The sequence below is a fragment of the Magnolia sinica genome, chromosome 14, assembly GCF_029962835.1.
Source record: "Magnolia sinica isolate HGM2019 chromosome 14, MsV1, whole genome shotgun sequence".
In the NCBI taxonomy this organism is placed as follows: Eukaryota; Viridiplantae; Streptophyta; class Magnoliopsida; order Magnoliales; family Magnoliaceae; genus Magnolia; species Magnolia sinica.
Window position 1 is genome coordinate 26,939,659 of NC_080586.1, and position 23,814 is coordinate 26,963,472.

The window sequence follows — 23,814 nt, forward strand, 5'->3', positions numbered from 1 at the left end:
TCCACTCACAAGTGGATATCAAGCAAGTTTGGCTAAGAACACATGCACAGAGCCTACACTAGGCAGTCTTGATTCTGACACTTTAGGTAATAATCTTGGCATTGTTGAAAGCTACTACTTGGTTACAATCTTCATCATCAGATAAAGAATAGGACTCGGGAATGCTCTATAAATAAACATCCATAATGTCTGAACCATAAACAAATTTAAATACAGAAACTACAATGATTAGTCCTTCACATTTAACTTGACTGCAATAGCCTGATTCACATAATCAAAGTAGGATTCAATCTTACAGTCGATTATCGTACCCCCAACCCTCTGAACAAGATGTTGGTTCTTGCAGATAATTGAATAATAGAAATATCCCTAACTTCCGAAAATCAACAAATAGATCTTGAAACTCAAAAAAATGCAACCAAAAAAGGGAAAAACACAACTGTGTGTGTGTCGGGTTGGCAGTGTTGTTAGTATGCAAAATGTTTTTTCTTACCGAAGTGCAGAACTTAATAAAATTAAGTGGTATTAGCCTTGAAGATTTTTTCTAAACAAACCCTGACAAATATCAATGGGGATGAAAATTGGTTTTGTTGATCAAGATCTAGAAGAAAATCCACAGATTTCATTTTTCCATCTAGTGCCATTTGAGACTCCAATCAAACATCTTTGAAAGGAAAAGAAATTTGAAGATATCACCAAAAGAACACCAAGGCAAGAGCTACTAGAATGTAGTTTCTAAACAAGATCAGATGATGCAACTGTATAGATGGTGTCGAATGTGTTCCATAAAAGATAACATGACAGTTGGAAATTCCTAGCATGCAAATTTATGCTTCCGACTACAATCCAGACATCCAGTTTTCAACGGATCCAAGCGTTGCCAAACCCTAGATTCCCTCCTAGGTCTATGATAACATTATCATTGTCATCATCTTAGCCTTTGTCCCAACAATTTGGAGTAGGCTTTTAAATGGTAGATTGGCAAAATTTTATGATCAGCTGCCCACCAACATCAACCTCTCTTTTACCTGGGCTCTTGCACCCTCCATTGCAAAGGCTCATGTTGGCACCACTTGCAAACATGGTGCCACCTAATATTGAACCCTAATCCAACTATTACATGCACACTCCAAAGTAGATTGTTTAGCAACTTGGAAATATTCTTCTTGAGTCAAAGTAACCATTTCACTAGTCATGTGTCTGTGGAACAATCGATGTAGAATTAGTCAAAGGAGGCCTGCTATACTCTCCAGTGTGGGAAGCTTGATTAGTCCATGCGGGTTTCCCATAGAGGTCCCAACATTTTTCAATAGAATGATTGGAGAGCCACAATGCATGAACTTCCTAGGTCCGTGACTCTGCCACAACCACCTCCCATGTCACAATGACTACCTCTTCCACCCCGGCCCCGGCTAGAGAACAATACTGGAGCTAAGCTATCATTGACTCCACTTGTACAGCCAAAGATACACGCTGGAAGTGTGCATACACCTCGTTTAAAGATGGCATATCCTTGCCACCCAAAACCTATGCACAAACCGGTTCAATGACTACACTTGTAAAGCCTAAAGATACACGTGTTGATGCCACCATGTCAACAATATGGCCCTACCTGTGGGTGTTAGGTGTCATGAAAAATAAAATCAATGTTCAATTCTTATGCAAATCTATACTTCTTAACCCCACACCAAACCAATATGGGTGTTATCAGAGACAACATTTTGAAGAATGTTTTTGTGTATCTATTCTATTGAGAATGAAGAGTATATAAAAGACATGGGAGATCTGTTGGAGATCTTAACAAATATACATGTATCCATCCATATACCTATTTATAATATTTAACAGTTGTACATGCATATCCTATACTCTAACAATGGGATTTAATAGCTCCAAGCACATGTTGAAACTTGAAGCACTAGATTCAACGAAGAAACTCCGAGGACTTTGGTAAAATCATAATGGAAATTAATTTGGAGACTAAACTCATCCCATTCCTAGGACTCTTAATTGGGTTTGAAAATGATTTGCAAGAAGATGAATTACTAAAATACCCCTTGTCTATGGTCTATAATACAACAAAAAGGTACCTTAAAACTAAATACACAAGCAAATAATAGCAAACAACAATAATCTCTCCCTCTAACATTACCATTTTATTTTCAAAGATGAGGAATCACAATAAGTTGCTTGCCCTATTCTTAAAGAAGATATTTAAGCGGGTGACAAACAAAACTATAGTGTCATGACTTAAGCTGGCTGTTTTAGTTGGACTAGCCATGCCATTAGAGGACATTTTATGATCATAAGATACTATAATATTCTAAAGAAATGCACAAAAGACGTTTCAACTAAATGTTTAAGAAAAAACATATTTTATGAGTAAGTTTGTATTTCATTGAGTACTTGATATCCTACAAGAGTTATGAGAAGAGTTCTCTCCTTTTACAGGCCAACTCATTCTTGCACATGCGAAACACACAAGCCCATTTTTGAGTAGCTAGACAGCTCTTCCATTGTTGGCTTATAGCCTTCCTTCATAATGGCTCAACTTTTTAGTGACAGAAAAATCACGTTTTGTTCTCATGGGTGTATGTGCATGTGGACCTATGACTGGGCCCGCAGGTATATACACGTGGGCCTTATATGTTATGGGCCTTTGCCCTTAATTTTTCAGCCTTTTATCTCTGTTCCATACTTTCCTTATTTACCTCTTTGCTTTCCTTTAGCTTTTCGTTCATACAAGGACATAAATGTAATTTTACATTTTCTTCTATTATTATAAATAAGATAGGGCTAGACATCCCAGTTCCATATGCTTTCCCTACCAAATTTTCTCATTCTTCTTAACATGATATGAGAACCTAAATGCTCTTAGGGTTTCTTCTTCTTCATCTCCAAGGGTTTCTTTTTCTTTTCTCTTTTCTTCTTTTCCCTTCACTTTCTTTCTTCTTCTTCATTCTTTTTTTCTGTTTTAAGAGTCTTGAGGCCTTTTCCTCACTGACTTGTTGTGATTCGTGAGAGGAGGGTGGCTTGCAGCTGGATTTTTTTTTAGGGCTTTAAATCATGGATTACTGGAATTGAAATCCTTAGTTAATTTTCTACTGTCCAAATGAAGATGTTACTTGACATTTTTCTTCAACTTTTTTTTTTTTTTTTTTAATGAAGAATTTTTATGAAGGACTTGCTGATTTTTGCGTAATGGTCAAGGGTATTGCTGGATATTTAGGTTTAACAGATTTTTTAAGTTGTTTATTCTCTAGGTTTGGTTTAAGTTGAAGTTGATTTTGGGTTGCCTTGGCTAAGGTTTGTTGGAATTTTCCTATTGAAGTAGATTTTTGTGTTGCCTTAGCTAGGGTCTACTGGATTTTTCTTGTTGAAACAATTATTGGTGTTGCTTTAGATAAGGTTGGCTGATTTTTTCTATTAGGGCAGATTTTTTGGATATTTTTAACCCTAATTTCTAGTAACCATATTTTTAAACAACAATCAAGTTATTAATCTTATTTTTAGCTATTTTTTTTTACTGCAAGACCCCCTTCCAAGTGTGATCAGGTTTAGACATTCTTTGAAATTTCTTATTGCAGCCGTTCATTCTTCTTACTATTGTTGTTTATAGCATTGTTTTGGCATTAGTTGTTTGAGATTCTATATGGCTTCATCATCCACATCTGACACTGTAGACCTCGTTAATTCCAGAATAAAATGGTTAGTTCATTTTGAAAACCCTGGCCTACATATAACAACACATAAACTGAAGTCAAGTAATTACTTTCAGTGGTCTAATGCAGTTGAGAATCTTGAGATGTTTATTTAAGGCAAACAGAAGTTTGGATATATAGATGGTAATATAAAAGAACTACCCTCTATCACTGATCCCTCCTATGCTTAATGGAAATACAACAATTTATTGGTTATATCCTAGTTTTCAAACTCTATGGAACCAGCAGTTAGCGAAGGTCTTTTTTGTTATCCACTGCTTGTGAGATTTTGTTGACAGCCTATATATTGTATGTTGATCAGAACAATATGGCCTGCATTTAAAATATCTATAAGGATATTAGTCACTTGTGACAGGGGGAGAGATTTATGTTTGATTATGATTCCAAGATGCGTAGTCTGTGGCAAGAATTATCATTTCTTGATGATTTTCCGTTTGTGTATTCTGCAAATGCAGAGACATTAAAAAATTATTGAAAAGAAATGAATCATTGAATTATTGGCGGGTCTTAATACTAATTTTAAACCAATTCATGCTCATATTCTTGGATCACCTTCTTTACCATTGCTTAATAATGTGTATGTTTTCTATTATGTGATGTGAAACGTCGGAAAACTATGGGTTCAACTATGCTTGAAAAATCTGCCTTAGTGATAGGATTCAGAAACTTTGATTAAACTAGCATTAGTTGTAGACGTGGTATAGGAAGAGGTGGTTGTGATGGTGGTAGAGGTCATGGACATAGTCTTGCCCATGGTTGTGGCATCGATTGGTTGTGCACTCATTGAAAAAGATACGGACACATGCACACACCCAAATTTGCTCCTTCTGAATAGTTCCTAATGCTCTTTCTAGCCGCAAACAATGAAGAAGAGAACAAAAGGCAACACCCAACAATCTATTGCATTTAGAACATTTAGAGCTCCATTTTTGTGGGAGGCCTCAGGGTACTCTTCGGATCCACCCGAGAAGATCCAACATGTGCTGAATGTAGACTCTCCAGTCACAAGGAAGCATATCATGTCAAGCCTTGTACGATAAAATAGGCATGTCCAAAGGAGAGCAGAATGCAAATCTCCAATCATAAAGCAGAAAATCATGGTGGGCCTTGCAGTGAAAAACGGCCATGTGCACTTTCTCACTGTATGAGGCATTTCGAACTCTTAACCCATGTGATCAACCAAGTATCTGGGGGAAATCTTCTAGATGCAGCCTACGGACGTGCTTTCTCAAAGTTTTCCATGATTACTAGTAGCAGGAAACTCTTAAAAGGGGTAAACTTACTTCTTGACTTATTGGCTTCCCATTGATTAGATAATTGATCTTACAAAGAATGATTGCACATTCAAGAATGGACATGAAGGGATGGTAGATGCCCAATTCGTCTAATATTGTTGATAGAATTTCCTAAACTTCTTTTTTCTCAGAAATTTTGTGAGAAACATGACAATTTGAAAGTAGGATATCCATTCCAAGACTTCTCAGAGCTATTTTTTGTTTTAATATCTTAGAGCCAACTTGGGGAATATCTCTGCTACAACAGAGGCATGTCCATTAAAGAGCAAGGCGGAAACTAATGTTTAGAAGAGTAAACAATGAGAAGTCATAACTGACAACGGTTAGATTCAGGACTATCTCCATACGAGCAAACAGATATAGTTTCCAACAGCTTACTTATTCTTCAACAGAATCAAACAAAGTCAAAGTCAGTTGTAAATTGAGTAGAGAGCCATTAAGGCTACTAGAGTAAGATTCCTTCTTCTACACTCCATACATGCCAGTGCAGTGTGTGAGAGATCTGGTCTGCTCCTCAGATGAGCCCAACTAGAAGATGTGGTGAGACAAAAATAGGCCAGTGCAGATATCAGATGCATCCAATGTGTATTAGTAATTCCTTTCTTTGTACATTTGCCCACCTACGTTGAGGACCAACTTGATGATCAGTCAGATCTCACATGTTGTGGGGGGGGGTGTGGTTGTAGGAATTTTCATCCTACCTCAAAAGTAGCCTCCACAATTGTAAATGGTATAACCAGAGTGCCAGAGTGCAAGATCTTTCTTAAGCTGTCCATGGTTTCAGATGGTTGTTGGAGAGTAGGAATTTTCATCCTACCTCAAAAGTAGCCTCCACAATTCTAAATGGAATAACCAGAGTGCCAGAGTGCAAGATCTTTCTTAAGCTGTCCATGGTTTCAGATGACAGCATGAATAGAACCAAAAGTAGAGTGCAATCCCTGTTGTTGTTTAAATAAAAAAAAAACTGTATATAGATAAGATGACAATCAGATTCTAGAGTTAGAGCTACCAAATGTTCATAGATAAATACAATTGGCACAAATTACCTGGCACAAGTACAAAATACAAATGTCCGCATCATAACAAAATACAAGTGTCCACATCATAACAAAACATAGGGCTTATATCATAAAAATGATTTCCTCACCAGAAGCTATGGAGACTGCAGTATACAAACCTGGGTTAGGATGACCATGCCTCAAAGAATTTGGGCGTCGATGTTGAGCCATTGCAAGCACAACAGCATCCTCTACCTACAAATCAAATCCATAGAGAACTGAATACAGGAAAAAAAGACTAAATAACTGTTGGGATGAAAAACTGAAAGAGGCAAACATTATCAGACTGATAGTTGTGTGGGTATATAGTTGATAGGAAAGCCTATCAACCATCACAGTCAATGTCTAATGATTCATTAGATATCAGTGATCAAAATATCATTTTTGTAATTGTATCAGCCCCTCAGGCAATTCAATAGATTGATACATTCACTACTTTGGTTGATAAGTTCATCTTGGTTTCTGTTTTCCTAAACCCGAAAGAATTTATGCAAAACAACTGAAAAAGATATTAGGATAATTAAATCCTTAAGTTAATGTGTATGCTAAAATCATCTTGCTCCATAAGACATAGGATTTCGTGCATGATATGATTTTAAAGCTAATAAAAATAGTGATAAAATGGTGAAATGAATTTCCTGATCCTTGTCCGATACAGTTACTTCTCTATCACCAGGTGGAATCCGCCAGATAAAATAAGGACGTAATTGTCATTTCTCAGATTGTTTAATTTTAAGTCTGTATCTTAAAATTTGGACATCGGATTGAAATACGGCTTGCGACTCGATAACAGAACAACATTATGATCAAGTCAAAACATTATCGGGGCCAATGGACCTACAGCCAACGGCTATCCAGTGTACGAACCAGATTTCGGGGCCTCAGGTCTTATAGAATCTATCAAGGATTCAAGATAAATTCCGAATACAACATCAAAAGTTCTAATATTTTAAACACAGTTAAGCACCACAAAGTTCATACTTGTATATTTGTGTACCTATAGGCAATGTTTTAAATATTGTTATCGTGTAATATATCAGACCTTTGGGATACAGATACATATTGGTTTTCACATGGGATATATTGGCTGTATCGCGTAATGTACCGCTGTTGTTGGGAAACATGGGAACATTGGGAAATAGGTCGGCTTTTTCAAGGAAACTTCAAGGATTGTTGAAAAAGACATCAATACACACTTAGAAATTAAAACATTACAAAAAAAAGTGCACATAATAAGGGTTTCCTTTGCATGGGGTCCTAATACATGCATTGTCCAACTGAACTGATGCAAGTATATTTAAATGTAAGAAGACATGTATGGAAACACAAGCAATACATTCAAAAGTAAAAGAAGAATCACTAGATCAGGTTGCATGTTTGATTTTGTGTTTGGATACAAAGATTGCAACTGATTTGCGAGAAATTGAGAAATTTTGATTTTTCCCAATTTTCTGCAACTTGCCCTATCTCCCCCAAATCCATGATTTTTCATGGAAAACATGAAGAATCATAGATTTGTAACCATTTGACACTGATTTAACATGATTTACAGTTAAAAAAATGGATCGAAAATTGAAAATGCTCATTGGATAGAATAGGTGGGATATATCGGCACTACCTATGCATTTCGTATCGCATAGGTGAGATACAAGATATGTCGTGGGATATATCGGCCGATATCGTTGATATTTAAAACACTTCCTATAGGTATTTGGCAAATCCTCCTTTGTATTGACATCAAGGAGGCACCAATTCAGTGGAAATTGGCAAATTATCAGGAACAACGTAACAAGCTAAAGAAAACATGGGCAAGCAATAAAACGAATAACACAAGGGTAGAATGGAAACCTTTAGTGAAACTAGTTCGCGCAAGCCCTTTTCAACTAAAAGCATGCTCTCAATATTTCCCTCGCCATTCAGATCATTCAAATCCCGTTGAACTTTATCCCTTTCCTCCATATCACCTTTCTCTGTTCAATCAAGTAGTTGAAAGAAAAACAGTCTACAAGAGCACGTGAAGGAGAAAGCATCCACAGGGTAACATCACTGATGCCCAATTACAACCTCGCAATATCCAGTCAACAGTGAGCATACATAATGCGAATTATGATATCTAACCTGTTGAGAATTCCTCTTTAGCCTTCCGTCCAGCAGCTAAGACAACCTCAAGAGGAAGTGGGGCTAAAGATGACCAATATTCATGCTTTGGTCCAGCAATATCTGCATGAATATCTACAGAAGGAAAGGAGACCGTTAAGACACCAAGGATGTGAATGGATAAAGCAAATGGAACTACGAGATAATAGAACATGATTTCACATATTTGACTCACACCATTTAAATGATCAAAATGTTATGGACCATGGAGGATCGTGTTCATACAATCAATCAATCTAGCTGCAACGGTTGATTCACAATAAAAAAAGTTATCTCAACATAGACATGATGAAATATACCACATATAATTAAGCATTTGCTCAGCCCAATGAACTGTACATGCGAGGCCCACCATTTGGTAATTCAAATCATTCAAAAGGTGGGCCTCATCATGGGTGATGCATCAAAAATCTCACCCATTTGCTAATTCTAACAGTTATACAGCCCCATTAAATGTGTATCATTGGTTGTAGTTTTCTGTCTTCATTGGATCACTAGGATCATTTGATGGGCGAGATTTTAGGGCATGACCAATCCAATGATAGCGCCCACCAGGTGAACAGCTCATGGTGTGTTTCATGTCAGAAAATAATCTAGATAAAAAGTCACTTTCTCACTATTATCTGTTGCAAAAGAACAAATTGGGAAGTATAGTGTTTGAATGTAAATATTTTGGAAGAAGAAATTCTAGGCTTGCTTCCATATTGATCATTATAAAAGGTTCAAGTATCAATCTGGATCATGCGCTTCATGGGACACTTCACCGGTTGCTCATGACCTCTAACAATTATTTTCATCAAATGATTCTAAACAAAATGGATAGTATAATGCACTTTTTGAAGGTTCAATCATGGATCTGGACCATCCATCTCATGTGTGTCCCATCTCTACTTCCTCAAGAAATGAAAGACCCGAGGCCACGACATCTAGTTCGTGCACTGGATAGCCGTTGACTGTAGGTCCATTGGCCCTGAGAATATTTTGACTTGATCAAAATGTTGTTTTGTTATCAAGCCGCAAGCCGCATTTCAACCCGATGTTTGAATTTTAATATACGGACTTAAAATTAAACAATCTGAGAAATGACAACTATGTCCTTATTTTATCTAGCGGTGGGCCATCATCGAGTTTTCAAAATCCGTTAGGTTCAAGAGCCTAACCGTTGTGACCATAGTCGAGTTACGGAATTACTGGTGAAAACAGCATGTCAATATGACACCCGGATTGTAAGTTATGAATAGATATGCACATATATATTTTGATAAAATAACTCAAATGACCTCGAATTTTTTAAAATCCTTGGAATGTTTTATGTCAAATCTTAAATAACATTTTTTTAATATAAAATTGTTACCATTAGCTTAAACTTCTCAAAAATATCACAAAACACCTCCCAACCCTTCTTTTAGACAAAAGCCAATTTTAAAACCCTCTTTCAACAACCCATTTCCAGCACTCTCTTCTAGCTTAACTTTGAAGGTGAGAAGAACAAGAAGAAGAAAAGGAAGCAGAACCCGAGTTTGAAATCCAATCCTTTGATTGTTACAGGTGAGTGCATAGATTAGGAGCACGCATATATGTGCGTTAGATTACTTGAAAGCCCTATAGAAGAACAGATTGTTTTGATTTAGGGTTAGGTTATTGCTGGATTTTCTGATGTAGTTGGTTAGGGTATTGCTGGATTTTCCTTGAAAGCCCTATAGAAGACTAGATTTTCATTTAGTTGGTTAGGTTATTGCTGGATTTTCCTTGAAAGCCCTATAGAAGAATAAATTTTTTGATTTAGTTGGTTAGGTTATTGTTGGTTTTTCTGATTTAGTTGGTTAGGTTATTGCTGGATTTTCTGAAGCTTATTGCTGGATTTTCTGATTTAGTTGGTTAGGTTATTAATGGAAGATTGGATGATATAGATGATTTAGTTTTGTTTAAATTCATACGTATTTTCATCGATTTCTCTCTGTCCCTTACAAAGTTCGCCCGCTACCTGTTTGACAAAACGTTTGAAAGAGCTATCCTTCCTCCTTTTGGTGTAGTTAACTCTTGAGAAAAAGCATGCTCGTGGCATGAAGTCTTATAGCGGAATGAATCCCAGTTTGGATTTAGATTGGCTAAGTCATGTGCATATCATATGCATGGTTCATAGTTATTGTATCATTATATGATTGAGAGTAAATGATTCATATTATGGTATGGTGATCACAGTGGGTTGTGTTGCGACACACGATGTGTCTATGATTAGTATGTGAACCGTCTAGATACAGATGCATTACATGAGACCCCTATGAGGAACTTAAATTCATGAGGAGACCATATGAGGAAGGTTGTCCTATGCTTGCCTTGAAAAACATGATATATTGTGCTTGTGTGTGGACATATGCATACGGTGATTGTAAATGCAATGAAACATATTTTGTTATGATTTAGAGTTGGACACCACACCGGAAATGTGTAATTCAACAGGACATGATTAAAGGGTCCCTGGGTGAAAGTCCTTAAACCCCGATTGGTACCATTGGGAGCAACCAATGCTTAGACCGGTTAGAAAAACAGTGCGCTGGAATGCCGAAATACTAAAGTAAACGGCGACGCCCACCGACGCGTGTCGATTGGTTGAGAGGTTTGACATGACCTGCTTATGGGCAAGTAAAGATAGGTTGTGTGTGACGAGCTCGTAAATTGTCCGCTATCGTTTTGCCAGATGACTTATGACTTCTCGCTGTTAGGCAGATAGTGAGGTTCAACACACGTGGGTTAGACTAGTTCGGCCCAAGAATTATGTAGTCCCACCTCTGTAGTGGACCACAATGGAAAAGCCTGTGCAAGTGGGTAGCAATCATATGCGAGTCCCACCTCTGTTTCAGACCTTGGTGATCCAATTGGGAAATGTGAAAAATTTGGAACATGGAAAGTGGCATCATGCATTGTATCTTTCTTTTATTGTTATCGGCCCAGTAGGCCTGTGCATGATATGAGCATGACATGAAACATGCATTTTCACTGCACACACGCACTCACTGGGCTTAGTAGCTCAAGGTTTCCTTTCTATTTTTTTTTTACAGGTAAGAGTAGGGAGCTGAAGGAGTAGAGATTACAAACTCTAGTTGTCCTTTTTGTCTTGTACATATCAGTGTATATATTTTTTTGTAATACCCTGTATATGTACAGCAGGTATAATAAATATGACATGGTTTATGTTTTGGTTTTGCCTTGATGTGCTTAGTTATACACAGTAACACATGTTAAATATGATGAAATTTTGAGAAATGATACGTATGTGTCGTCTTTACTTTCAGAAATCCTCATTGTGGAGCCCCACTTATGGGACTTAGTATGCGATAGTTGGAAGCCCCAAAATCGGAGTTCTACGGAGGCTGTCAACCAAAATTTGGTGTATAGTAATCACAGATTACTGACACTTGATTTAGGGACGTGACAAGAAATCTTTGATCTGGAAAACCTATGGCATACTATGTATGGCCAACATAATGGACGGTCTAGATCTTACGACAAAAAAAGGTTTGATCATGGATTATATATCAACAAGGTGGCCCCAGCTCTGACTCTACATGCTTCTGGTGAAACATTTTGATTTGTTGGCACCAATCTATGGCAACAAAATAGATAGTCCAAAATAGTTATGATTAAAAAAGGTCCGATTGTGGATTTGGGTTGTCCATGTTGTGGCCCCTAACTATCGCTCCCATTCCTCTCAAGAATCGCTTTGATCTGATGACACAAAGTCATTTGATTAGTGACCAACAAATTGATGGTCCATACCATTTATGAGCATATTGTATGGCCAAAAAAAATGAATGGTCAACATCATTTTTGAAAAATCGTCTGGACATGGATCTTGATTGTTCATCTTGTGGGCCTCGCCTATGATGTCCCATTAGTCTCAAGAATCACTTTCATTTCATGATCTTAGTTATCCGAACAATGCCCCATAAAATCCACAATCCAAATCATTTATAACAAAAATGGTGGATCTAGACCAATGATCTTGTTGGCCCGACCTCCGATTCCCTTTCAAGATCACTATGATTTGATGATCCTAGCCGTCCGATCCATATCCAACAAAATGGACGATCCAAATCATTCATGAAAAATATCTGATCATGGAAATAGATCATCTATCATTTGGGCCCCACCTCTTATTCCCTTTCCTCCAAGAATAACTTTGATCTAACGATCCTAACCATCCACTGGTTGCCAACAAATCAGTGGTCCAAATAAGGGCCCCCATGTACTTGACTATCCATCTTGTCAACCCCTTAATTGCATGAGTAATAGAGAGTCAAATCTGTAGATAATTTTGACCATATTTTGAGATCCAAGAAGAAATAATTCTCTCATAAACTGCTTGCCAAGCAGCTACTCAATGGATCAGTTCTTTCAGGGAGAAGTGAAAAGAATTGTTTCTTGAGGTGTTACCAAATGCACCCTTAAGTTATTGAAAGGTGGGCAACCTGTCATTGTTGGGTCGAACAAAAATGATGTTTCCTTCAATCAAGCATCATGAAATCTGTCAATAGATATAAGCACACTCAGACGGAACAAAAGTCCTCATCACATGGAAAGTAAATTCTTGATGCTGTCACTTCGTCAGAACGATTTATCATGAATTCACATAACTACTATAAAAGACATAAAATATGAATAAAAGAACTATCTTGCTAGACTACCTGGAATTTATATTTATTGTAGAAATGCATTCTGGGAGTTAAATCCAGTGGCTGATGATTTTGGTTTTGCATCCAATGTTCTTTATTCAATGATTGGCAGCCACAGTAGTTTTCAGTTTGTCTAGAAATTATAGCTCATAAACAGAAAGGAATGTTTGTCCATTGACCTCCATGTGCACACAAGATGATCCATGATATGGATATGCACATATTACATGTATACGTATCCTTATGTACAAGCATATAGATCAAACTGACACATAAAATACCCATAATCCAGAAACAAACACTCTATATACCCTCACACACAAGTGACTTTTTATAAGAATGTTGACCTTACTTTCCCCATCATCCACCTCTATGAGAGCCACTTTATGCATCATCACAATGGGTGAACCTTTGACTTGGTCAAGCCCATGGACTACTAAAGTCCAAAAGCTTTTCTCCACTATCTCTCTTACCTTATCCAAACCTCACATCCCTTTACACTCTCCATATATTCTCTTTCCTCCCTCCACCTCATCAACAACCAATTCATGTAGCCCACCTCATCCCTCAAGCCAATGCATGAAGGCCACTAAGGCCCCCTCTCTCCAAGAATTCCCTCCATCCATCAGTTTCTCTAGCCCATTTTCTAGGCACGTGGCCTAGAAATGAGGCAGATTTGAATCTCAGTGGGCCCCACCTAATGAAGATTGAAAGCCTACTGTTGAAAACATCTCGTGGCCCACCTCGTGCATGCATTGTATATCCACACTGTCCACCTCACCGTTGAAACCTTCCTAGGGTCACCGTTAGGTATGGGTTATAGCCACACCGTCCATCCTTTTTGAGAGATCATTTTAGGGTGTGGGACCCAACATGTGGATGGTATGGCCAACCATGATGGGATGAGAAATCCATCTCATCCATTTGTTTCACCAGATCATGTTAGGCCATGGCCTAAAAACAGGGTAGATTCAAATATTTAGTGGATCCCACTGTTGGAGGGAGCAATAATTAGGGCTGTACACGAGCAGAGTTAGCTCGGTTAGCTCGCTCGACTCGACTCGAATAAGCTCGATTCGACTCGGTTCGAAACTGAGTTCGAGCCGAGTTGAGCTGATTTTTTGAGCTCGAAAAAATTTCGAACCGAGTTCGAGCTCGACTCGACTCGGATCAAACCTAACTCGAATTGAATTCGGGTCAAACCAATTCGGTGACTCAGTTACTTTGATATTGTTGTTGCTCACCGAGTGTTTGATGAAATGACTCAATGAAGTGTGGTTGGTGGCAAGGAAGGTACGTATATGAAACAAATACCCTTTTTTTCTTTATTTTTTTATGTTGCACAAGGTGTTTGATGAAATACCTGTAAAACCATTGTTGTTGTTTTACATACAATGAGATTTTGAAGGTGCGGTCCATGTGTTTGTGAAAATGTTGCACAGGCGAACTCGGCTCGAACTAGCCTGAGCTGCTGATCGAACCGAGCCGAGCTGGCCAGTTAGGCTCGAGGACCAAGCCGAGCCGAGTTCGGGCTGGGGTCAGCAAGTGGTCGAGCCTAGTTCGAGCTATGCCAAGCTCGACTCGGTTTGACTCGTGTACACCTCTAGCAATAATGATGCCCCACCATTGAAACTTTTATAGGGTCCACTGCAATGTTTATTTTCCATTCAAACTGTTGTGCGGCCCACCATCATGTGGGACCCATTGTGATGTTTAAACACAAATATTAGTTTGATCCAAACTTTTGTGGCCCGCTGGAAGTGGGGCCTACCGAGAAATGTGGCCAATGTCCACTAGACAATGTGGCCCACCATGATGTTGTAGTATATCCTTGTTATTCATTTGGACAGCGGGTTCCACCGTGATGTATTGTATATCCACATTGTCCTCAGGACAGCGGGACCCACCCAGATGATGTGTTTAATCCACACTGTCCATTGGACAACATGCCCTGCCAAACTAATTGAATTTGTGAATTCAGGTGGCCCACCTAGCTGTGTGATATTGTGATACTGTGTGGGCCACCAAACCATGTGAACTTGTGACAATGTGTGGCCCACCTAACCATGAGAACTTGTGATACGGTGTGGCCCACTTACCTATGTGAAACTGTGATGTGTGTGGGGCGACTTAACTATGTGCATCCGTGATTTTTGCGTGACCATTTGTCTATGTGAATTGTGCTCTTGTGGCCACTAGTCATGTGATCATGCGATGTATATATGACCACCTATACATGTAAACTTGTGATACAAATGTGACCACTAAACCATGCAATCATCTGATGTGAATATGATCACTTAACCATGTGAATTTGAGTTGTATGTGTGGCCATCCAATTATGCGAATATGTGATGTATGTGTGGCTTCTTGACCATGACAAACTGTGATGAATAGGTGGTCATTCCACTATGTGATCATGTGATGTATGCGCAACCATTTAACCACGTGAAATCGCGATGTATGTGTGACCATTTAACTATGTGATCATGTGATGTGTGTATGACCACTTATCTTTATGATCCTCAATGGCCACCTATCCATGTGAGTTTGTGATGCTCGATTGCCACTTATTTATGTAAACCTGTGATGTATCTATTGTATCCATGCAGTCCGATTGAGGGTTGTACCTTAATGTACACTATCCCTCCATTGTAGCCACTTGTCATATATGTTTATGCATGTTGCCCATTGACGCAGGGATGAACGTGGTGAGGTCAAGCACTGTCTTCCTCAAGAGGATAACTGTTCCGAATCCACGGAACTTCTCTGGACACCTCACAGAGGCTTCTTGAATCCACGAGAAAGAAAGCAAGCAAAATAGAAAATAAATTCTATAAAATTCGAAATTGATTAATGAATGAAATAAACGAGTTCACAACCCTTTAAATAGGGATACCAAGCAATGAGAGAGAAATCAAAAGCAAACTACAACTAAAACTCCTAGAATTCACAACTTACTATAAATAGTAAATTTACTTTTTATAGTAAGTTTCGTATATGGCTTAACACGTTATTCTCCTAATTATTCTAAGCACTTTTCATGTTGGACACAACTCCTAAAGCCCAACGGATGAAGAGTTATAATCAAACTAAAACTTCCTATTTATAGTAAAAACGGAATTAAATATGAAATTCGACCATCGATATGATGGAATTTCGCAAATCCTGTGGGCAACTTGGCTTATGCCATGTTGGTTAGCTAAAGTAGCTCGTCCTACCCCAAAATCATATATTTTGTGCCTGATAACTTATTCCGGATTGTGAGATACGCCCGATCTAAGGTCCGACGGTCCGGATCACTTATGTCGTCAACCGGGCCTTTTCTGATCCATCTTGGCCATGAAACTGTCCGCGACCCGCTCTACATCAGTCCCCTCCACTTCAAAAAAAAACTCGTCCTGCTCTAGTTCATGATACTTGGTCAGGTCTGCGACGTTGAAAGTCCGTGAGAACGCCATGTCATCTGGAAGATCAACAACATAAGCGTTGTCATTGATCTTTCGGATGATTGGGACAGGTCCAATCTTCTTATTCTTCAACTTATTGTACATCCTGGTTGGAAATCTCTCTTTGTGCAGATAGACCATAACGTGGTCGCCCACATCGAACACTTTTTGTCACCGATGCTTGTCTGCTTGTTCCTTGTACTTCTTGTTCGAGGCATGTAGTTTGGTCTACACTTTCGCATGGATGCCCATGATCCTGTCTGTCATATGTTCTGTTGCAATGCTCGTGCCTGGGAGCTTGGGCAGAGGGACCAAGTCAAGTGTGTGGCGAGGCACTCATCCGTAGATAATCTGGAATGGTGATTTCCCAACGTGCGATTCACAACCTCGGTCTGCCCATCAGTCTGTGGGTGGTATGCGCTGCTAAATTGAAGTCATGTATCGAAACGAGTCCACAAAGTCCACCAAAAGTGACTAATGAACTTCGTGTCAAGATCAAAAGAATGGTCTTGGGGACCCCGTGTAGCCGTATGATCTCCCTGAAGAATAGATTCGCCATGTGTGTTGCATCGAGGTCTTCTTGCATGGGATAAAGTGTGCCATCTTGGAAAAATGATCTACCACCACGAACACCGAATCCATGCTGCTTGTGTTCGTGGGAGGCCAAGCACAAAGTCCATAGATAAATCCTCCCAAGGACCATCAGGTACAGGTAACGGGGTGTAGAGGCCCGTATTCTAAGACCCCTTGGAGGTCTGACAAACATGACAACATTATATGGCTTTTCCCACATCACGTACCAATTGCAGCCAGTAATACCGCTCTTCTACAAGAGCTCATGTCTTGTCTCGCCTAAGGTGTCCACTGCAGCCACCTCCATGTAGCTCCTGAATAATCTGCTCTCTCAGAGAACTTTGGGGGATGCACAATCGATTCCCTTTGAAGAGGAAACCGTCCTGTATATGAAGGTCATTAGGGTGACCTTCTTGGCACTTCAGCCAAGAATCTTTGAAGTCCTCATCCTCGGCATACAACTCCTTGAGACAGTCGAAGCCGACCACCTCCTTGCTCCTCGTAACAAGTAGTGATGCACGACGGCTAAGTGCATCAATCACCTTGTTCTGTTGCCCTGACTTGTGCTTCAGAACGAATGTGAATTCCTGTAAAAACGCAACCCATCTAGCATGCACATGATTCATGTTAGTCTGACTATTAATAAAATTTAATGCATGATGGTCAATGTACAGAACAAACTCTCTTTGAATTAAATAATGCCGCCAATGTCACAATGTCTGAACAACTGCATACAACTCAAGCTCATACGTCGACCACTTCTTTTGGGCTTCGATGAGCTTTTCGCTGTAGAAGGCTATCGACCTACCTTCCTGTGATAATACTCCTCTAATTCCGACGTATGAAGCGTCACACTTAACCTCAAACAGCTTGTTGAAATTAGGAAGCACCAAGACTGGTGTTGTGGACAAACGATGCTTGATCTCATGAAAGCTCTTGTCAGCTTCATCAGCCCACTGAAATGGTCCTTTTTTCATGCAATCTATAATAGGTGCGACTATTGTGCTAAAATTTCGCACGAATCGACGATAGAGGGTAGCCAACTCATGAAAACTCCTCACCTCATGAATGCTTGTCAGGATCGGCCATTCCCTAATGGCTCGCACCTTTTCATCATCCACATGGATGTCCATGGACGTTACAACAAATCCTAGAAACAACGGCTGTCCATTAAAAAATTACACTTCTTCAAGTTGAGGTACAACTTGTTAATTTGTAGGACCTACAACACTTGCCTGAGATGTTTCCTGTGCTCTGTCTCATCCTAGCTATATATTAGTATGTCATCAAAATATACTATCACAAATCGGCCAGTGAACGGTTTTAGAACTTGATTCATCGAACGCATAAAAGTACTTCGTGCGTTCGATAGGCCGAAGGGCATGACTAGCCACTCATACAACCCTTGGTCTTGAATGCCGTTTTCCACTCATCACCGGGTTAGATACGTCCATCTTCCTCCACTTGCCCCTGAAGTATCTCACACTCCTTTGGACTCATCTGATAATGAGGGCGGTTGGGCAGGCTAGCCCCAGGGATGAGGTCTATGTGATGTTGAATGTTCCTCATGGAGGGTAATCCATCAGGTAAATCTTCAGGCCAGACCTCTTTGAATTCGTTTAGCAATATTCTTAAACTTGGAGGAATGTTTGAGGGTTCCGATTCATCGCCCTTCACTACTACGGCATATACCTCGTCGGTTTCTTTGGATTCCTTCATGAAATCCCAAATGGTCAAGAGGGAACTCCCCTCCACTTTAGAGGCTTCAGGGTGGTTCTCTGGTGCCATAGGGGCAAGGATTATTGTTCGACTATCCTTAACGAATATGTAAACATTGTCTCGTCCTCGATGAGTCGCATCACGGTCCGACTGTCTGGATTATTTCTGTTGTCGACCGGGCCTTTTCTGATCCATCTTGGCCATGAAACTATTCGTGACCCGCTCTACATCACCCATTCAGCGGAGCCTACTTGAGGTATATGTCATATCCACGATATCCTTTTGTTTGCCCTTGGGCCACCTTATATTTATATGGGGCCCACTGCTGAGGCCCACAAGCCCGAAACACGATCCGTAGAGTAGTTATTAGGATTTGACATTTAAATCATAAGAACGACACAGAGATTAGTGGCTTAACCTTATAATCGTTGAGCCTAAGCTAGTTTAATCGAGCACTCACTAAGGCTAAGTCTACCCGAACTTAGTCAACGATGCTTAGAAAGAATGCTTACACATGTGGGAAACAAACCTATTTGACTTATGAGATACATAGTAGATGGCGTGCACCATACCCCATGTTCAAGTACGCTAATAATGAACATCAGGTGGATGAAATGTGCACGAATGGTATACACATGTAGACTATTGACCGGGTACGCTCAGGTAGCACATTTTTTTTTACTTATGCAACGTACGCCAGTGTGGCGTACAAGTAGCCTCACTCGAGTACTCTAGTGAAGAACCCTTGTACTTCACCAATAGGCCCTTGTGTCAAAGGATCTGGCACAACATGTAGTATGTTGTAGATGATTGAATACATGGATGCACATATTTCATAGTCTCTTGAATGGTGACATTCTGATTTGATGTCATTAGATTCATGGGCGTGATTGCGCAAGTAGATATCATATATGTCATACCTTGATCTTGATTATTTTCAATTATTGAGCCATATGAGAACCTGAGGTACTAGTATGGCAACTCCACCATGTGAACATGTGATACTTGCTTAACCACTAATCCTTGAAAACATGTAGTGTATGCTTGGCCACTTAACGATGTGGAATTGTGATACTTGTGTTGCCACCTAACCATGCAATCATGTGAACTTGTGATAATTGTGTGGCCACTAGACTGTGAATTTGTGATATTTGTGTGGCCACTCAACTATGTAAACTTGTGACATTTGTGTGGCCACTTGACCATGTGAATTTGTGATATTTGTGAGACCACTTAGCTATGTGAATTTGTGGTATTTGTGTGGCCACTAAACTAGGTGAACTTGTGATATTTATGTGGCCACCTAACTAGGTGAAATTGTGATATTGTGTGGCCCACTTAACTAGATGAAATTGTGATATTGTGTGGCCTACCATGCCGGTTAACTAGCCTACCTAGATGCGTGCCCATTAAATGCTAGACAGACCTCTCGAACATAGTTAATGACACTTGGAATAGGATTTGGACAAGAAGGGCAATAAGCCCACTTAAGGGGAAAAAAACCCTTTTGGGTCATGCACTAGGAACTTGCGTCCTAGTACTCTTCTAAGATAGCATACAATGGGATGTGCCCAATGCCTAAACACTCACAAACCATTATTTGGGTGTGTCCCTATAACTCATTTTTTCTGAGTCGTAAATTCGAGTTAATGTACGTGCGGCTAGTGTTCGAAAGATCAGTAACGTGTTACGTATTGCATCCTTGAGATACAGATACGTATCGGTTATCGCACGGGATATATTGTTTGTATCGGGTAATTTATCACACTTGTTGGGAAACATGGGGAAACATTAGGAAAATGGTTGAATTTTTCAATGAAAATTCAGGGATTGTTAGAAAAGACCTTAATATACACTTTTAAATCATAACATCTTAAAAAAGAAGTGCACATGATAGGTTTCCTTTATATAGGGTCCCAAGTTGTTCGTTGTTTGACTAAACTAATGTAACTATATTCAAATTGAATGCATAACATTTAGAGTGTTTGTGATGATCATTTCATCAAACACTCCTAAATACTTCAAAATTAGTCCCAAATGACAGTAGCTGGCTGAAGGGAATTTTATTTTTTTTTAAATATTTTAATTATTTTTATTTAAAAATGATTTTTATTTTCCAAAATTTGACAAGGACTTAACAAATCAGTAGATGAGCCCTCATACATGCTTGATTTCATGTTTGGAATGCAACATTACAAGCAATTTGGGAGAAATTGGGGAAATTTTGAATTTTCCCTAATTTTCCCCAAATCGGACTACCTACTCTGAAATTTCAAAATTAGAATATATGTGATGATCATTTCATCAAATACTTCGAAATTAGTATCAATTGATAGCTGGTTGAAGGAAAATTTTGAGAAAAAAAAATGGAGAACATGAAGAACCAATGGATATCAAAAGCTAAGCCCCACTCTATTATTTTTCATGCAAAACACGAAGAACTAATGGATTTATAACCATTTGACACTGATTTAACATAATTTCAACAAAAAAAAAAGAGATCAAAAACTGAAAATGCTCACCGGATCGAATGTGTGGGATATATTGGCACTACCTGTGCGTCTCGTATCGCACAGGTGGCATACAAGATATATCTTGGGATATATCGGCCAATATCGTCGATATTTAAAACATTGCGTGCGGCCATAGTTGGGTATTATGGTATATTAGCATGTAAACTAACCCCTATGTTAAAGTGGTTTAGTGCAGCAGGCTAATCTTGAATGTGACCTTAAATGCACGTAGACCTCTTTTGATATTGTGGGTTGATACTCGGACTTGTGTAAAGATCGACATTATGAGGAACGTGTGTTTATCTTGTACTTGGGTTGTAATGGGATAATGGTGGATAAAGTTCACTGGATATGTTTCACTATTTTATGAAGATGGTAAACCTATAAATGGGAAAGGTAACAAGAAGGTTAATTGATAGTGTACATAGCATCATCTTTCTAAATGCAACATGTATTATGATAGTTCATGCTTTTGCATCATATGTTATGGTGATGGTGGATAAAGTCCACTGATGTGTTTCACTGTTTTATGAAGATGGTAAACCTATAGATGGGAAATGTATCAAGAAAGTTGAATGATAGCGTACCTGAATATATGTTGTTAAACATAGCATCATCTTTCTAAATGTGACATGTATCATAATAGTTCATGCACTTGCATCATATGTTGTGGTGATGGGTGGACGGATGTATGCTGACACTTGGGTTGGAGTATGATAGTTGAGAAGGAGACATAAGGAGAGAGAACCCATGTTCGGCTATTGTTGGGTCCCTAGCGTTGGGGTCTCCCATCAATAGGTTTGGGCCTAGGTTATAGAGAATTCTAGTGTATAATTTTTTTAATGTTAGTACATGTGCACACTTTCTTCTTCTCCTGCGGTGTACTATATGCTCTATTATAATAAAATATTGTGTGTTAGGGCGTGTTGAGCCTAACACAACATCTTTCCCAAAACTCTCCTCTTTCTTCTTCTCCTCTCTCACTCTTCTCCTCTTTTCCTCATACTACAATCATCAAACCATTTTCTACTTGGTATTAGAGCATAAATCCAGGCATTCCGCATCCAACAAGTTAAGAGGCGACACGTCACCTTGCTGACGTCAGCAGTCGTACAGCTGACATCAGCGTTGTACGGACGCATGGACTCCATTTGAGCTAAAAGTTTAGGGGTTTGATAGATCTTGATTTTAAAAGATTTGTCATGATTTTTAAAGAATTTTTTGGACCTCCTTTCATGGTATTTTGGGTGAAAAAAAGAAATTCGAAAATCGGGCTCATCTTCCGTTTTTCTTCGATACCTCAAATTGGTAAGCTTTTCTTTGGTTTCTTTGCTCAAGATGGACTGAAATCTTCCTCCCAAGCTACTCATGGAGGATTTTTATTTTTATTTTTTTACCTAAGATCCATGTTCGAGAAGGTTTTAACCTCAAATGGACGTGCGGCTGGGCTATTTTTCACTCAGATGGGCCATTTTTTACTGGGTTTCGTGTTATTTTGGATGATTGCTATTTGTTTGAGGTTTATCTCTTATTCCCTTGAATGATTGAGTGAGATAGAATTGTTTGAATCAATCCTTTTTACTTGGAGTCTCTTACGGCTAATAAAGGGCCCTCATCTCTTGGCATGGGGTCTCTTGAATCCAACCCCTTGCAGATTACCTCCACTAAGTTGAATGGTGACAACTATCTTCAATGGGCACAATCTGTAAAAGTGTTCTTAAGAGCCCGTGAGAAGTTGTCGTATATTTTGAATGATCCTCCAAGCTCTACAGATGCTACCTACAAGTCTTGGACAAAGGAGAATTATTAAGTTATTGCATGGTTGTTGAATAGTATGGATTCCTCGATTAGCCACTCAGTGATGTTTTTATCCTTGGCTAAAGGCATTTGGGATGCGCTTCATGATATGTTCTCGGAGTCTTAGAATTTTTCACGGGTATTCCAGCTTATTCAAGAAATCAGTCGGTTCCAATAAAACTCAAGATCATTAAAAGATTACTATTCGACGCTTCGGGGCATGTGGGATGAGTTGGACTTGTATCAACCCCTTCCTTCCAAATGTAAAGAGGATCATGAACATGCCCATAAGCAGCAGGATGATACTCATATCATGCAGTTCCTAACTGGGTTGAATTCCGATTATCTTCATGTTCCAGATCAGATTGTTATGCAGGATCCTCTTCCCCCATTGACGACAGTCTATGCCATGTGTCAGCGCGTTATTGTCTTTACTCTTCCTTCGCATTCATTTGTGTCACCAGAGCGTTCGACACATCTTATTGGCAATCAGTCCTCTCTTGGCCTTCGAGTACCATCCTTGAGTTCAAGGCGCATTTCTAGTTATGGTGGTCATGGTAGGGGCCGCGAGGGAGATCGTAGTCGTGGCGATCGTAATCTTCGTAGTCGTGGTGGATGTGGACAGGGACATGATGGTTCCCGCATTTGTTCGTATTGCGACGGAACTAATCACACTGTTGATTATTGTTGGCAGATCCTTGGTTGTCGTACGTATGCCGCTGCTTCTGTTGCATCCACAGTTGCTCTTGAGACACAATCTTCCACCCCGACAACTGAGCAATCTACTTCAGGGGAGTTTCTCATCATTTCTCGGGTTGCATATGATGCCCTTATGCGGCTTCACGTTCGTGATATTCC

The 23,814-nt window shown here is 39.3% G+C and overlaps 1 protein-coding gene across 2 annotated transcripts in view; it reads right to left on the minus strand.

The window, feature by feature from the left end:
- LOC131225152 (coiled-coil domain-containing protein SCD2-like) overlaps positions 1–23,814 on the minus strand; it is a 121,315-nt gene that overhangs the window by 15,886 nt on the left and 81,615 nt on the right. For both annotated transcript variants that reach the window (XM_058220608.1, XM_058220607.1), the window contains 3 exons: positions 8,194–8,307; positions 7,924–8,045; positions 6,195–6,270 (listed from right to left, as the gene is read on the minus strand). In XM_058220608.1, coding sequence (XP_058076591.1) covers positions 6,195–6,270; positions 7,924–8,045; positions 8,194–8,307 — 312 coding nt within the window. The remainder of the gene's footprint in view (positions 1–6,194; positions 6,271–7,923; positions 8,046–8,193; positions 8,308–23,814) is intronic.